Source organism: Zonotrichia leucophrys, chromosome 13 (genome assembly GCF_028769735.1).
Source record: "Zonotrichia leucophrys gambelii isolate GWCS_2022_RI chromosome 13, RI_Zleu_2.0, whole genome shotgun sequence".
NCBI lineage: Eukaryota > Metazoa > Chordata > Aves > Passeriformes > Passerellidae > Zonotrichia > Zonotrichia leucophrys.
Window position 1 is genome coordinate 430,062 of NC_088183.1, and position 16,333 is coordinate 446,394.

Consider the following 16,333-nt stretch of genomic DNA (forward strand, 5'->3'; position numbering starts at 1 on the left):
ATACTGATGGATTGCCTAAGGAGAGCAGGAGGGGCAGTTAAGGCCCAAGACCACTTTCCTTACAAACCCTGCTGTATTTCAGCTCTGTTTTCAACATAAGAGTACTACAAATCCTAGGGACCAAGACTGTAAATCTGAAGTTGTCTCCGATATCCTGAGGTTGCAGCCTCCGGCAGGTTGCAGCCATCCCTGCCCTACTCTCAGGATTCCTCAGAAGTACAGTGTGGAAAGGGTTAATGTGTTTTTTCCAATGTTCTCCTCCCCAGATCATGATTATGTCAAAACAAAACATTAAACATTTCTGTATTTCTGTAGTATAGTGGCCATTTAGCAAAACTAAAATGTTGACAAACATCTTCAGGACAATGCCAGGAGCCAATGACGGCGCTCTGTTTCATCTCTGGTTTCCTTGTGCTTGGTGCTGCTTTGCAGCCTGGGCTGGGCTGGTGGGGCTCACAGTGGCAGTGAGGGATGCTGCAAGCAGTCTCAGCTCCTCTGCCAGTGGTTCAAAATGACTTAAACTTTACTGAAGACAAAGGTGGTGAGGGTTGTTTTTCTTTTTAATGTAGTCTTTCCTCTTTGTGCTCTGTGATTAGCACTCAGTTTGTATTTTCATCTGATTAGATTAGGAAGGAAACAGAACTGTGAATGGATCCAATGGATCCCAAAGCAAAGTGGAACAGCTTTGTCCTCATCATCCCCAGGAGCTGCAGGGCACAGGGCTGGGGTTCAGGGGCCTCTGCAGCCCTGCTGAGTGTCCATGAGGGGTTCAGGGGCCTCTGCAGCCCTGCTGAGTGTCCGTGAGGGGTTCAGGGGCCTCTGCAGCCCTGCTGAGTGTCCATGAGGGGTTCCGGGGCCTCTGCAGCAGCCAGGGCTGAGTGTGCCACGAGGGCACAGCACGGCAGCACCTCCAGGGCACATAAAAGCCTCAGCCACTCTGCGCCATGCAAGTGGATGCCACATGCCTCCTTCCCGGGGGAAGAGGGACCTTCAGACTGTTTTTAGCTCCTGGAGGGCAGGGAGAGGGGGTGCCTCTTACAAGCTGCTACAGATTATAGATCTGAGCTGGCAGCTCACCCTCCCAGCCACCCACGAGCACGGCGCCCAGCGCTGCTGCTGAAAGGGGCCAATGCAGCCCTGCCTGTGTCTGCAGACCCCAGGGGCCAGGGTGGGAGTGCCCTCCTGGCACGGGATGGATGCCCACCGCTCCTGGGGGCACTGGGGGCAGTGCCCGCCAGCTGTGGGCTCTGAGCGCACTGCGGTGCCCACAGCAGAACCCTGCACTCAGTAAATAACTTGTGTTTGCCTCAAGACATAATTAGGCCAGCGTGACTCTGCAGGGATGTGCAGGCTGTGGGGACCTGCAGCCAGCAGAGAAAGAGCCTCTCTGAACTGTTCCACCTCTCAAACCAATGCTGGTGTCCTGTGCTGGGCAGCAGCAGCGGGCACCACTGCCCTGCTCCATGCCCACCCCACAGGGACAGACCCCGGGGCAGCTGCATGGCTCAGGCTTTCTTTTCCTTTTTCCCCTTCATGAGGTACATACACACCAGCTGGAGGGTGGAAGCCAACACTGAGCCCCATCTACACTTCATAAAGAGGAGGGGTGAGGGGAGCTGCTTATTAAGCTCACAGAGGGTTGGATGCTGTGTTTTGCCATTACAGCCTTGTGCAGTCTGGCTGTTGGGCACTGTGCAGGCTTCAGCTGATTCTGAAGTAGCTGGAGCAGAGTGGTGCCTGCCCAGAAATAGAAAAGTATTTTTAAATTAAATTTATTCACTGATTTTCATGAAGACAGATTGTTGTGTGTTTGTTGAAGTGTCATTAGGAGTAGTTGGCGGTGGAACCAGGCTGAGCAGCAGTGAGAGAGGATGGACGTGTCCTTCCTGTGACTGGGGAGGTCACCCAGGCCACCTGCTTCTGCTCCTCCTCCTCTTCCTCCTCCTGCTGCCTGGTCCCTGCACCTGGCAGGGATGGGATGGGGGTGATTGAGGCTGTGAGCCTGTGGGGCAGACACAAAACTGGCTCTGATACCTCTGAGCTGCCCAGCCCAGGGCTGGAGCCTCCCCACAGGGACAGCCCAGGAGCTGCCAGTGAGCCCTGGCCCTCAGCAGCCAGTGCCCAGTGCCCCCACCAGCCCTGGGCTTTCTGTTGCACTGCTCCTTTTCCCTGCAGCGCAGGGAGAGCCACGGAACACCAAGCACAGCATCCTGCCCCTCTGGGATCCACCCATCACTGCTGGACCTGCAGGGATGCCGTTCAAGTTTTAATCCTCCAAGACAAGAAGTAGTATGGACCTGAACACAGCCTCCAGAAGCTGGCCTCCGTGTAGGGTTGACAGCAGAAAACAGCAGGCTCCAGTTACCTAGTTAAACACATGGAAATGGCCCTGCTGCCTGCAAGGCTGCATCACTCCAGTGCCCCCAGGTGCTTCTGGCCACCAGTGAGTGCTGCAGGCAGGAGCAGCTATAAATCCTGCTGCCCTGCAGCCCCTAGCCCCAGGAGGGGATGGTGCAGAGCAGGAAGGGCAGCTTGGAGAGGTGAGCACTGACCGAAGCACGGCAGGTGCTGCTGCTTTACTGCTGGCTCTGGGTGCACTGTGAGCTCCGGGGGCTCAGTCTGAGTGGGCTTCTCCCGCAGCTCGTGCTTGCAGAGCAGGGCTGCCTGTGGGAGGAGGTCTGGGAGCGGCACCAGGCTGCTCCTGAGCCACTGAGGGCACACAGGGGGCTCGAGCCCTTGTGGTGGAGATGCCCTGTGCTGGCAGAGCAGTGTCCTGCCATGTCTGCAGGGCAGAGCAGTGCTCTGGGGGCTCACTTCCATCACCAGGTGGGTTTATCCAGCAAAGGGCCGTTTCCCGGGTGGGCAGTGCCCCTGTGCCCTGCCCAGTGCCCAGGCTGCTCCTTGCGCACTGCACACCTGTTCTCTGGGCTTGCTCCCAGGCTGTGCTGCTGCTCTCAGGAGAAGCCCAGGCAGAGTTGTGTCTGTAGATAAAAGTCAGCACCTGGGAATTTCCCTCTTTGAAGCTCTTTTTCCTGTTTTCCCCTTTGTTTCTTTGTGACCTCAGGATTTTTGTGCTTACCGAGGTAGGCGCGGAGTGAGCTGGCTGCCATCCCGAGCCGCCGGCTCTCCCGGCCTGCTGGGTGTCTCCACTCCCGCTGACTTCAGCCTGCAGGAATGTGCAGCGGGCCCTGCCGTCTGCGGGCACGGGAAGCTCCTGGGCTCCCAGGGCTCCTGGCCATGGACTCCCGTGGGCTCACGGTGAGTGTGAAGGTGTGTGCGTGCAGCTCTGGGTCTGTGCACCCTCACGACCTGTGAATGCAGCTCAGCGGAGCGTTAAAGCATCCAGAATTTAAAATAACCTGTGACTTTGGCAATTTGTGAAAACAGCAGGCTGAGCACAAAAGGAAGCCCTGTCAGCCCCTTCATGAGGGCAGGTGATGCAGCATGACATCACTCCTTAGTTCAGCTCTATTTAGGCACTCAGGACTCCCAAGGAGGTGTTTGATGTTTGCATCAGAGGCTCAGCCCTGAGCTCAGTCCGTGCTGGCCGTGCCTGCGGTGTGCAGGGGCTGCTGCCTCTGCTCTCTGCAGCGCTGCTGCTCCATTCCTGCCGTGTCCCGGCCCCGATGGCAGGCTGCGGGTGCTCTGATGGCAGGCTAGAGCCCTCTTTGGAGCAAGGATTTGGGTGCAGGAAGGATGTTTGGGAGCACTCGTGGTGGGGGTTGCTGACCCAGGGCTGGCAGTGAGCAATCAGCTTCTGCTCGCCATTGATTACTGATGGCTGCAGGAGCTCAGAGTGATCTCTGGGGAGCGGGACACACCGAGCCCCCAGCCCTGAGGCCGGGGTGCTGGGCTGTACCCACCCACCCTCTGCAGGAGCCAGGCCTGGGCTCTGACTGGGAGGGAAGACAACTCCTGCTTCAGCTCCTCGGATTTTCACAGGATCTGTGCCTGCCCCTGTATTTCACAGCAGGAACCACCCACCTGGCCAGCACTTCAAGCACGTCTGTGTAAGTCCCTGGCAGAGGATGATGGTGGCCAGGAATGCCAAAAATGCTCGGTGTGGGTCGGGTTGCTGGAGACAGACTTTAGTGCCTCCTGATCTGAACATCAGAGCTCACCCCTGAGCCAATCCTGCAATGTCTTCCATGATTTGGAAATAGTGGTGTTAGGGCAGCGAGTGCCAGGGCTGCTTGTGCAGTTGCCACCCACTGCAGCTCCTGTGTGCTGCTCTTTTGTGCCTGTTTTCTGCTAATGACACTCAACAAATCCAGCTCATCTCTGTAGGGACTGGAACAACGACCAGGCTGATTTGGGGGAGTGCATCAGGTAGCTCTCAGGTCCGTCCTACCCTGGGGATCCCAAACCAAACCCTGCACATGGCACAGCCAGCCCTGAGCGCTGTATCACCTGTCAGGTCTGCCTGGGCAGCTCATATTTTAAAACTTCAACACCATTTAAAAATGTGTTGTTTAATGTCAGATAAAAGATTACAGATGTTCTGAGCTGCTGGCAGATATCAATTGGAGACAGCTGGAAGCAGGCCTTTGCCTTGGCTCATGTGGACAGGTTTGTATAAAAGAGTGCCAGCTGAGACTGTCTCAGTGCTCCTGCATAGGAAACTCCCGAGCAGTAGTTAGCAGAATACTTGTATTTTTTGAGGTTCACCTCTAGCTGCAGATGCCAGTATCTCCTGGCACAAGGAATGATGAAATCCAGGTGCAGGCTGCCAGGCCAGAGGGAGTGGTGGCTGTGCTGGCTCTCTGTGAGTGCCCTCCCATGCTCTTGGTGTCACATGGGGTGTTGGGACATGTCCTTGGTGTGCTGGCACCTGGCTCTTGGCTGCTGTGTGCTCGTGGTGATGTGAGCAGGGCTCTGCTGCAGCTGAGAGCCTGGTGCTCATCCCCATCCTGCTCCCTGTGCAGGGCAAGGAGGGCAGCAGGGCTTGCTCTGAGGGAGCACAGCACAACAAAGCCTTTTCCAGCAAAGCTTGCAGGTGGAAACACGCCTTCAAAGTGCAGCTGCCTGTGGCTCCTCTCTGGGCTCTGCTTTGCTGCAGTGCTCCAGAGCAGTGCTGCTCAGGGCAAGGGCTGGCTCTGTGCTCTGCAGAGCCCCCGGCTGCCCCATCCTTCCTCCCCTGCTGCGGGGGGAGCACGGGCCCCACGCTCGGGAGACGCATGTCATTGAAATGCACGGGAACGGAGTCTGAAGTCAAATATAGTGCTGTGATCATCTAGGTCGTGCAGCTTAATGACTTCACTGTTGAATGCTAAATTATTTTTGTTGCATTTTTAGTAAGGCTCGTGCGGGCTGTGGGAAACAAACCCCCGCTGGCCCCGGAGCTGCGGGGCTGTGTGGGTGGTGGGGGCTCCCGCATCCCGCACCCCACAGTGCCAGCCCCGCATGCTGAGGGCTCCGGGGGTCGCGGGTGGCGCTGGAGATGGTCTCATCAAACAGCTCGCAGAAAGTCCCCGTTTGGATATTTAATGTGGGAGCACTGACTCGGGGTGTTCAGAGCAGCTCAGAAATGCAGAATGGCCGCTTAGGGAACTTCTCTTTCCAGGAGTCACCAGCGCACAGGCACAAAGGAGCGAGGAGTGACACAGCCAGCTCTGTGTCCCGGCCCTGGGGTGACACGGGCAGCAGTTGGCACGGGCTGGCAGTGCCCCGTGCCCTGCGGGGCAGGGGCTGTGCCAGCAGCACAGTCTGGACTGGGCTGGGGCAGCACCTGTGGATAACTGCACTGCCACCGTGGCTCTGCTCGGCTCGCAGCGGTGCTCCCGCTCTGTTCTCTCACTGCTGCTTTGAACTGCCGTTCCTGCCTGATTGTTCCCTCAGTCAAAGGAAAATGAGCTCCAATTGAGGTATCTCACAGTGCCATTTGTGTCGGGCTGCGGCCGCTGGGGACCCTTTGAAGAGCAGCAATTCCGAGGCTGCATTCGGCGGGTTCACAGGGGAAGGGCTGGATCCGCCTTCCAAGGGAATCAGCAGGAGCCCGGTGCGGCTCATGCAAATCCGAGTTTTCATACCAAGCGGGGCTGTGGGGTGGGAAGGAGCCTGGCGGCAGCGCTGCAGCGGGGCTGAGGCCATGCCAAGGGCGGCTCCGGGGCCAGGAGCTCTCCCAGGCGTGCTCAGACCTGCTCTCTTGGGGCAGGGAACATCTTATACTGTCCTTGTGCTGAGGCTTCCCGCAGCCCAGGGGACCCTCAGAGCACATCTGTAGTGACAGAAGCTGCTCTTGGTGGGTGGAAGGGCTGTGCAGTGGAATTACTAGCAGGCTGCTTCTAAAGTGCCATCCTAGGATTTCATTAATAAACTTTTAAAAGATAATGAATTAACCTATTGAGAGCATTAAGCTTTAGCAGTGCTGGGTTTGAGCTGAAAGAAGTTAAATGAAGCCTCTGCCTACATCCTGCCAAGGATGAGTCCCCCTGGATATGTAGTGGTGGATATGCACTTTTAAAACCTTGTAACTCAAAAAAAAGAGATTGTAACTCCTGTTGGGGACCTATGTGATTCAAGTAGGTGTTGGGAGATGTCTAAAGCCCAGACAGCAGTTACCTGGAGATGTGTTTGTACCACACGTGCTCTTTATTTTAGCCCTTGAAAGGTCAGAGGAGCTCGAGGTGCCCAGGCAGGGATGGGCACAGGACCCAAAGCCTCAGTGACAGAGACCAGGCCAGTGAGGTCCCACTCTGGGTGACAGGGGCATCTCTGAGGATGGGCTGTCCTGGGATGGGTCTGGGTCCCAGGCTGCCTGGACATGGAGGTTTGGCAGTGCTGGGGAAAGGAAGTTGCATGAGTGACAGTCTCCTAAAATTGAAAACCTAAACCCAGAATGGTCCAAAAGGCCCTAAAAGGCATCAAGAATTACAAATAGGGATTGCGCACTAACGAGAGAATATCTTAATTAGGGCTCACAACCTGTAGAGGAACACATTAGATGAAAATGAAACTGAGCTTTGTGCTCTCAGGGTTTCAGTGTGAGAATGGGAGAGGAATTATTCGCATTTGCAGTTTGTGAGGCTGGATTGCTTTTTCTCTGAACTTGTCTTTTTAACTGTTTACCTTGTCAGAGAATTATGAAAAGCTACTGGGATGATGTATTTGGGGTAGTTCTTATCACAGCACGTGGCAGAAGCATTTCTATGGTTTCAGAAACATGGGTAGAGTTTCCCATTTAATCCTCTCCTTCCAGGTTAACTCCTTTCTTGCTGTGGTGTCCAGCCTGGCCCCCACTCACCAACCTGCTTTTGACTTCACTACCAGTGATATTTTCTCTTTGTGGATTTCCATCAATATTTAATGCAGCGGTGTCGGTTTTGCTGTAAGATGAGAGGATCTACTAGAGACCTTGAATTATACATCCCGTATATCCGGGGGGAGGCTGGAAGCGTTTTCTTTTGGGCCCGGGCTCTTGGCGCCGATCTGCAGCAGCCGCAGCTGGAAGCCCAGAGATGGAGGAGCCCCAGCAGCAGCAGCAGCACGAGGAGCGGCCCCGCAGGGTGAGGTTCCGCATCTCCTCGGCCGGCAGCGGCCGGCTGCTCAAGCAGGTCTACGAGGACGGGCAGGAGCTGGAGCCGCCGGCCGAGGAGCGCTCGCGGCGCTTCCTGCGCCACAGCTTCGAGCCCGAGGAGCCGCTGTGCGGGCCCGGGGAGCTGCCGGGGAGCGCCGAGAGCCTGTGCTGGCCCACGGCCCTGACGGCCCGCAGGATCAGCGTGCTGAGGGAGACTCAGCCCCAGGGGCTGCTGGGGAGCGCGGGCCTGCTCGGCGACTGCCGCCCGGGGAGCGGCCTGTGCGAGGTGAGTGCTGTGCCCCTGACTGAGCCTGTGGGGTGAGTGCTGCCCTTGGGTGTTCCCTGCCAGCCTCTGCGGGGTGAGTGCTGTACCCCGACTGACCCTGTGGGGTGAATACTGCCCTTGGGTGTTCCCTGCCAGCCTCTGCGGGGTGAGTGCTGTACCCCTGCCAGCCTCTGCGGGGTGATGCTGCCCTTGGGTGTCCCCTGCCAGCCTCTGCGGGGTGAGTGCTGTACCCCTGCCAGCCTCTGCGGGGTGAGTGCTGTACCCCTGCCAGCCTCTGCGGGGTGAGTGCTGTACCCCTGCCAGCCTCTGTGGGGTGAGTGCTGCCCTTGGGTGTCCCCTGCCAGCCTCTGCGGGGTGAGTGCTGTACCCCTGCCAGCCTCTGCGGGGTGAGTGCTGTACCCCGACTGACCCTGTGGGGTGAATACTGCCCTTGGGTGTTCCCTGCCAGCCTCTGCGGGGTGAGTGCTGTCCCCCTGCCAGCCTCTGTGGGGTGAGTGCTGCCCTTGGGTGTCCCCTGCCAGCCTCTGCGGGGTGAGTGCTGTGCCCCTGACTGACCCTGTGGGGTGAGTGCTGCCCTTGGGTGTTCCCTGCCAGCCTCTGCGGGGTGACTGATGTCCCCTGACAGTCTGTGCAGGGCAAATACTGCACATGGCCATGACTGTCCCCCTGCCAGCCTCTGCGGGGTGAGTGCTGTACCCCTGACTGACCCTGTGGGGTGAGTGCTGTTGTACCCCTGACAGTGTAGGGCAAATACTGCACATGGCCATGACTGTCCCCCTGCCAGCCCCTGTGGGGTGAGTGCTGTACCCCTGACTGACCCTGTGGGGTGAGTGCTGTACCCCTGACTGGCCCTGTGGGGTGAGTGCTGTACCCCTGACTGACCCTGTGGGGTGAGTGCTGTTGTACCCCTGACAGTGTAGGGCAAATACTGCCCACAGTGTTCCTCTGACAGCCCCTGCAGTGTGAGTGCTGCCCGTGGCTGTGCTGTCCCCTGACAGCCCCTGCAGTGTGAGTGCTGCCCGTGGCTGTGCTGTCCCCCTCTGGGCTCAGCTCTGGGGTAAATCCTGCTTGGAGCCTCACACCACAGCCTCATTCACATAAAACTCTTCTGTCAGGCCAGGACTTGAAAAGGGTGCTTGTGAATCTCCAGCCACTGTTCTAGGAATTCTGTGTGCTGAATATGCCACATGTGGCAGGATCCTCAGGGTCTGCAGGAGGGAGCAGCATCTGCCAGCTGTGCTCTGGCTTCTCCTGGTCTGCATGTGTCCATTGGGTAACGTAAAAGAGAAAATTTCCTTACCTATTGATATCTGTACTTGGGAATCCTACTGCATCTAGATCAGTCAAATGTAAGGAGCATGTTAAGTTAATGAGATAGATTTAAAATATTAAAGTTGTGCGACTTTGGCTGGCAGGGAGCCAGTGCTGCCATCAGGGTGCCAGGTGTCTGCATGCCCTGGCAGCCAGGATTCCTCCTTGGCTTCTTTGACAATCCCAGCTTAGTTTCACTGGCTATTTTCTTAACATATGATTAATGCCACTGATAGAGAAGTGCTTCTTTAGTCCTTACAAAGAGGCAGTACCTGCACAATATGTGTAAATACTTTTTATGGATTTGAATGCACTGAAAGTCTGTTAATTCCTGGTGCTCATCAAAGCTGTGCGTGGGAAACCCAGGTGGCTGATATTGACACACTGGACATGCAGTTTGCCTGCAAACATCAGACCACGATGAATCTCTCCTGCCCGAGCACAGTGCACTGCTGTGATCTTATCCAGCCCGTTAATTTGTTTTGCATTCCTGGGTAATGCTCCTGTCCCTCCCCAGTGTCCCCAGCCACAGATACCTGGGGTGACCACACTGTCCAGTAGCAGCTTGTGCTGCATCCACTGCACTTGGTGCTTGCAGACACCGTGTCTGTGACACACACGAGGCTCTCCCCTCTGCAGGTGGGCAGGACTTGTGCTCACCTGCTTCCCCCTCGTGCTCCTCCCCATGGGGAGCAGGAGCCCCCGTGCCAGGAGAGCACAGCCACCCAGCAGCTGGTGTGGCCCAGGGCACTTTGTAGGAGAACGTCTCCTTCTGCATGGCTTCCTGACACAGACACTTAGAGTGCCTGTGAAATATGAGGAGTGTGTAAAACAATAGGCACCAGTAACTCCATATGACACCAGGGAGGAGGGACCAGGTCAGCAAAGTGCTGCTCTCAGGGGAATGTTTGACCAAGTTTAGCTTTAAAATGACTTGGAAAAAAAATATAAATTCACCCAGTTGGGCTGTACCTCCACCAATTTGCTGGATGCTCTGGGGGTGGTCAGGGGAGCTGGCCTGGTGCAGGGGACACTCTGCTGGAAGCTCAGGGATCACCAGTGTATGCAGAGTGAATTTATACTGGTGAGACACTGACAACTTCCTTCTTCAGCCTTCCCCAGTTGTAGATTTTGGCAAGATCATCATCTACACCAATAACCTGAAAATCATCCGTGCACCGATGGACGAGAAGGAGCTCATGAGAAGAATGATCCAGACTGAGGGAATAAATGACTGGACGTTCGTGTACCGGGAGAAGAAAGAGCGACTTGGTGGTGGGCATGAAACAGATGTGGAGAATATGGTCACGTGCAACCAGCATGTGCTGGTAAGAGAAAATGGAAAGTGCTTTTTCCCCACAACCCTGCTCCAACCACCCAAGCCCCATCCATCTCTGTATCTGGCTCCCAGCTAAGTTTGGATAAAAAGCACCACTCTGTTTCCCTCTGGAGATAAGGACCAACACTGTGCTGAGATCCTGCTCTGGGGACAGTGCTGGCTCCAGGTGCTCATGTGTCCCTCTGATTTCTTCCCCTGGAGACGGCTGGCATTTACAGAGCTTGGCTGGGCTCCATCCCTGGTCACCCCTCCCAGTGGGATAAGAGCAGGCCAGAGTTTCTCCAGCCTGACAAGGCTAAACACAGCTGCTCTGTGGCTGAGACTGCTTCAGGCTAAAATTTTAGTATCAGCTGAAATAAGGTTGTGCCTTACATCTGCTTTCTCACGGGGGAGTCTTTGTTGGTCAGAATCCCAATTAGTCTGACCATGATTTGATCCCACAAAACCTAATGCTGTCATGTGGAGCTGATACAGTTTCATGGAGCTGAGCGTGGGTCACTGCGGTCCTTCTGCTGCCAGGAACTTCAAGGTGGGATTTGAAAGAGGGTGCCTGGCACAGTGGGAGAGAGGCAGGCACAAAGCACAGCTCAAAAGAACGTGTGCGTGGTGGTGATGAGGGCTTTGGGCAGAGAGGGTGACGAGCAATCCCTGAAGAAATGAAGTGTGGCTCAAACCTGAGGCTACAGAGTGAAATGGTGTGATAAGAAATGGCAGGAGGATGGGTGGAGCTGTGCAGAGGAGAAAGATGAATTTAGAGTATTGTATTATAAGCCCAGTCACACTAACTGCTCATTTTCTAGCAGCAGCCACAAATTGTCCCCAGGCATGTGGGAGCCTTTTTGTCCAAGTCCTTGCTGTGGAGAACTGATTGTCATGGGCAGAGTGGTGTGTCAGGAGCAACCGTGATGGCAAAGGCTGGCAGAGAGAGCTTCCCTCTCCCAACAACGTCCCTGACTTTGGTATCTCCCACCCACTAACAAGATTTTTTCTGTGTCTGCTGCAGGAGGGCTATGCTGAACACTGCTGCTCCCAGTGCAGAGGCTCGGGCTGTGCTCCCTGCTCGCTGTGCCACGGCAGCAAGTTCTCCATGCTGGCAAACCGATTCCGGGAGTCCTACCGGGCGCTGCGCTGTCCGGCGTGCGACGAGAGCGGGCTGCAGCCGTGCTGGGTGTGCGCCGCCTGAGCCGGCCCGGGCCCGCCTGCCCGCGGCGGAACGGGGTTACCGGGCGGGAGGGTGCTCTGGACACGGGGAAAGGCGCTCTGTACATAGGGAGCACTCTGGACACGGGGAAAGGCACTCTCTGTGCGTGGGGAAAGGCACTCTGTACATAGGGAGCACTCTGGACACGGGGAAAGGCGCTCTGTACATAGGGAGCACTCTGGACACGGGGAAAGGCACTCTCTGTACATAGGGAGCACTCTGGACACGGGGAAAGGCGCTCTCTGTACATAGGGAGCACTCTGGACACGGGGAAAGGCGCTCTGTACATAGGGAGCACTCTGGACACGGGGAAAGGCACTCTCTGTACACAGGGAGCACTCTGGACACGGGGAAAGGCGCTCTGTACACAGGGAGCACTCTGGACTCGGGGAAAGGCGCTCTGTACATAGGGAGCACTCTGGACACGGGGAAAGGCGCTCTGTACATAGGGAACGCTCTGGACACGGGGAAAGGCGCTCTCTGTGCGTGGGGAAAGGCGCTCTGTACATAGGGAGCACTCTGGACACGGGGAAAGGCACTCTCTGTGCATGGGGAAAGGTGCTCTGTGCATAGGGAGCACTCTGGACACTGGGAAAGGTGCTCTGTACATAGGGAGCGCTCTGGACACGGGGAAAGGCGCTCTCTGTGCATAGGGAGCGCTCTGGACACGGGGAAAGGCGCTCTCTGTACATAGGGAGCACTCTGGACACGGGGAAAGGCACTCTCTGTACACAGGGAGCACTCTGGACACGGGGAAAGGCACTCTCTGTACATAGGGAGCACTCTGGACACGGGGAAAGGTGCTCTCTGTACATAGGGAGCACTCTGGACACGGGGAAAGGCACTCTCTGTACATAGGGAGCACTCTGGACACTGGGAAAGGTGCTCTGTACATAGGGAGCACTCTGGACACGGGGAAAGGCGCTCTCTGTGCATAGGGAGCACTCTGGACACGGGAAAAGGCGCTCTCTGTACATAGGGAGCACTCTGGACACGGAGAAAGGCGCTCTGTACACAGGGAGCACTCTGGATACGGGGAAAGGCACTCTCTGTGCATAGGGAGCACTCTGGACACGGGAAAAGGCGCTCTCTGTACATAGGGAGCACTCTGGATACGGGGAAAGGCACTCTCTGTGCATAGGGAGCACTCTGGACACGGGGAAAGGCACTCTCTGTACATAGGGAGCACTCTGGACACGGGGAAAGGCGCTCTGTACATAGGGAGCACTCTGGACACTGGGAAAGGTGCTCTGTGCATAGAGAGCACTCTGGACATGGGGAAATGTGCTCTGTACATGGGGAACGCTCTGTCCCTGGGGAAAGGCACCCTGTACATGTCCCACTGTGGGTGTGAAGCTGCTCCTCCGAGCAGGAGAGGGGCAGCGTCAGCGCTGTGCAGGTGGTACCAGTGCAGCTGCAGCCAGTACTGGGAGCAGACTGTACCAGTGCAGGTGCACTGTCACTACTGGTGCCTGCTGGTACCCGTGCAGGTGCACAGGGGTGCTGGTACCAGTGGAGTCCAGCCCGGGTCTGTGCCCCGTTTGTCCCAGCAGTGCCTCTCTGGGTTTAACCTGCTGGACACCAACAGTGGCACTGCCATTGCCGTTCTGCCTCTGTGCCCTGCAGGGTCACAAGCATTTCCCGAGGTTTTGCTGATTTTGCTGATCTGACACCTGCTTCAGTGACATAGGGGTTCCTTTGGGGTCTGATTTATGGTGGGAATTGAAAATCCTTCCCAAACCTGGAGATATATAAAAAAAAGTATGTGAATATATTATTCTAAACAGAAGTTGTTAAGTTTTAGCCTCCCTACAAGGAAGGGCTGAATTAAATCTCTCCTGAATGCTGCTCAGCATTTCTCAGGACCAGGCTGAGGGTGAGCAGCACAACTCTTGCTTAATGCTAATCCCGTGTTGTAATCTGCAGCAGGTAAACTCTAATTAGTGAGATGAAGCAACGATGGGGATCCTTTGCAGGCTGCCACTGGTGCACAGAGCACAGGGGCTGTGCTGTGGGAGCCTGAGGCAAACAGGGAAAATGCTTTTTTTTTTCTCTAAAGCATTAACTTATTACTGTTATATTCAGGAGTGATGTCAGTGCAGCCTTAACTCCCATGTTACCTCTGAGACCCTGATGAGTTAGAGGCTGCTCACATGTGCTTCACGCTGAGGCTGCAAGCCCAGGCAGGGTCATTTATGGCCAAGTTTCTCTTCTCCTGTGGTAGGTTACGAGGTTTCTCTGCAATACTGAAATTATTCAAAATAATTCTGTTCTAGCTCCTACACTTCCATGTGTCTTCTGCTGAAATTGTGCTGTGGGTACTGAGGGTTTCTTTTTTTAAAAGTGCATCAATCTACAGGAGATACTCGATTGGCCTCATTCATCATACCAGTATCTGCAATGTCAAAAAATGTTGTCCTTGGGCAGGTGAGCCTTCCCAAATCAGAAATTGCTGTCAGGCAGATCCCTTCTCTCAAATGCAACCTGTTTGATCTCAGTTTGTTGGGCTTGCTGGAGAGTTTGCTGGCCTAAGATAACAAAAAATTAACCGGGCAAAATCGCCGGATGGTGTTTACAATAAAACTAGACACAAATATGCACTTATAAAATCAATATTTATTGTTCTTTGGTAATTATGATGTTTCTCAACTGCTGTCACTCCTCCTGGCTGTGTCAGCAGTTCCCATGGTGTGGGCATGGCACAGGGGTGATGCCTGCAGCCAGGAGCTGAGCTCTGCCCCTGCTCAGGCCTATCCCACAGGTTCCAGGCTCCTGGGACCAAGCAGAGCAGGGATTTGCTTCCCCAGCCTCCAATGTGCTCCTTTCATTTTTGGTAATACACTGGCTTGATTTACCCAATAAGCGCTCTTATTTCACGTGGCAGAAGTTTGAACTGTCCTGCAGCATCCCGGTGAGCTGACTGCCGAGGCAATGGGCTGCTTGTGCTGCTGCTGTTATTTCTGCTGCATTCAGAGCCCCCCATGCCTCCCTCCATCCCTCCCTCCCCTCTGGGCTGGTGGCACGGGGAGGAGGGCACAAACTGAGCCCCAGCACTGCCCTGCTCCACAGCCTGGCTCTGTCACCAGCTCAGCAGCACAGACCTGGCTCTGGCCATGGCCCAGCCCTGATGGGCACAGCTGGGCCCCCTTGGGCAGTGCCCAGGGCTCTGAGTGATGGGCAGTGCCCCCCTGACCTGCCCCACGCAGCCTGGCTCCTGCTGCTGCCATCCCAGCTGGACAGTCAGTTCTGCTGGGTCGCCTTTTATCAAAAATTGTCAGATCTTTACAACTGGATTACTTTATGGGTCAGGGCAGGAGTGGAGGATGACGTGTTGCACTTCTGCTGAAAAATAACAAGTTTTTCCTGTTTGCTGCAAGCCTGGGAAGATGACATGGGACTTGCTGAACTCACCAGGCTTCCGCGTGTGATCTCAGCAGGGTCAGCTGAAGTGTCTTCGATGAGAATGGTGGAGGAAGTACAGGAATCTCTAAAAAATGTGGGTTTGGTTTAATTGAGCACCTATTTTTTTTTTTCTGGCGTTTAATGGCTCAATAATAGAAGCAGACCCCTGGAGTGGTGGTGTGCCAAAACCCAAACTACCCTGTATGTGATATTCTCTTATAAAGGAAAAACCCAACTATTCCTGCAGCTACCAGGACTTTGAACAGTAAATACAGGCAAAGATGCTTAGTCTGGAGTTTCTCATGTTTTTGGTTAACTTTCTACAGCTTGTTTTACCTTAGAACTTCTACAGTTCTTGTTTTTCCTTAGAACAGGAGCACACAAAAAGGAATTTAAGGGTTTGTCTAAAGGAAAAACAAACCCAAGAGCAAAAAGCAACCATTCCTTGTCTTGCCCTGCTGCAGAACTCCAGACTGTGTCTGGCAGCTCCCTCACTGACTGTTGTTGGCTGCCACACCATGGCCAAGCGATGGATGTGCTCTGCACGGCGTGGGCAAACCGGGAGCGAACTCGGGAGAGGGAAGCCAGGGCCACCTCCTGCTGACTCTCCTGAGTGCCTGGCAGTTCAGGGGGACAGGAGGAGCAGAGTTAGTGCTCTCTGTGCTGGAGGGTTTGGGCCAAAGCAGGAGGGCAAAGGGAATCGTTTCTGTGTTCCTGTCTGTGTGACCCAGGAGGGGCGGCTGGCAGCAGCAGGGTGCAGAACCGGGAGGTTAAATGGTTAAATCATCCTGTTTGTAGGTGCTGCAGGGCTCTAACCCAGGGCGCAGTGGCATTGCAGAGGTGATTCCCAGAGTTCCTAATAAATGCCTTGGTTAAAGCTGACTCCTGCTCCTGCCCTGGTTCTCTGCTGGGACTCTGCAGGTGGAGCCCTGGAATGTGGCTGTGCTGCAAATCGGGCTGGGAAGGTGTGACCAGACAAGCTCTCAGAGGCACCAGAGCCTTGGAATGTTGGGGCTCTTCAAGGCCATGTTAGTGCCAAGACACCTCCTGGCCCACAGAAATGCCACCTGTGGCCTCAGCTGGGGAATTTGTGTATCAGCTGCACCTGGCGGTCCATGGGGATGGAGCTCAGAGGTCCCTTGGACAGTGGAAAGCACCACTGTGGGGTTTGGGATTTTTGGGCAGCCTTGAATTGATTGCAGGGGTCATTTTAAAGTGAGCAGGACCAAAACACTTTGTTCAGGTGTGATGAATTGATCTGTATTTGAAATATGCACG

At 55.2% G+C, this 16,333-nt stretch overlaps 1 protein-coding gene across 5 annotated transcripts; it reads left to right on the forward strand.

The window, feature by feature from the left end:
- The first annotated feature begins 2,478 nt into the window (after nucleotides 1-2,478).
- Nucleotides 2,479-12,037, forward strand: GRXCR2 (glutaredoxin and cysteine rich domain containing 2). 5 transcript variants are annotated; one of them, XM_064725220.1, is made up of 7 exons: nucleotides 2,479-2,540; nucleotides 3,065-3,258; nucleotides 3,877-4,010; nucleotides 5,564-5,864; nucleotides 7,199-7,802; nucleotides 10,226-10,441; nucleotides 11,456-12,037. In XM_064725220.1, the coding sequence occupies exons 5-7, from the start codon at nucleotides 7,458-7,460 to the stop codon at nucleotides 11,633-11,635; spliced, it is 741 nt and encodes a 246-aa protein (XP_064581290.1). In that variant the 5' UTR covers nucleotides 2,479-2,540; nucleotides 3,065-3,258; nucleotides 3,877-4,010; nucleotides 5,564-5,864; nucleotides 7,199-7,457; the 3' UTR covers nucleotides 11,636-12,037. The 5 variants fall into 5 exon arrangements, with proteins under 5 accessions (XP_064581290.1, XP_064581292.1, XP_064581291.1 ...); XM_064725222.1 differs by having other exon boundaries at nucleotides 3,943-4,010; XM_064725221.1 differs by lacking the exon at nucleotides 3,877-4,010 and having other exon boundaries at nucleotides 3,065-3,270.
- Nucleotides 12,038-16,333: the final 4,296 nt, after the last annotated feature.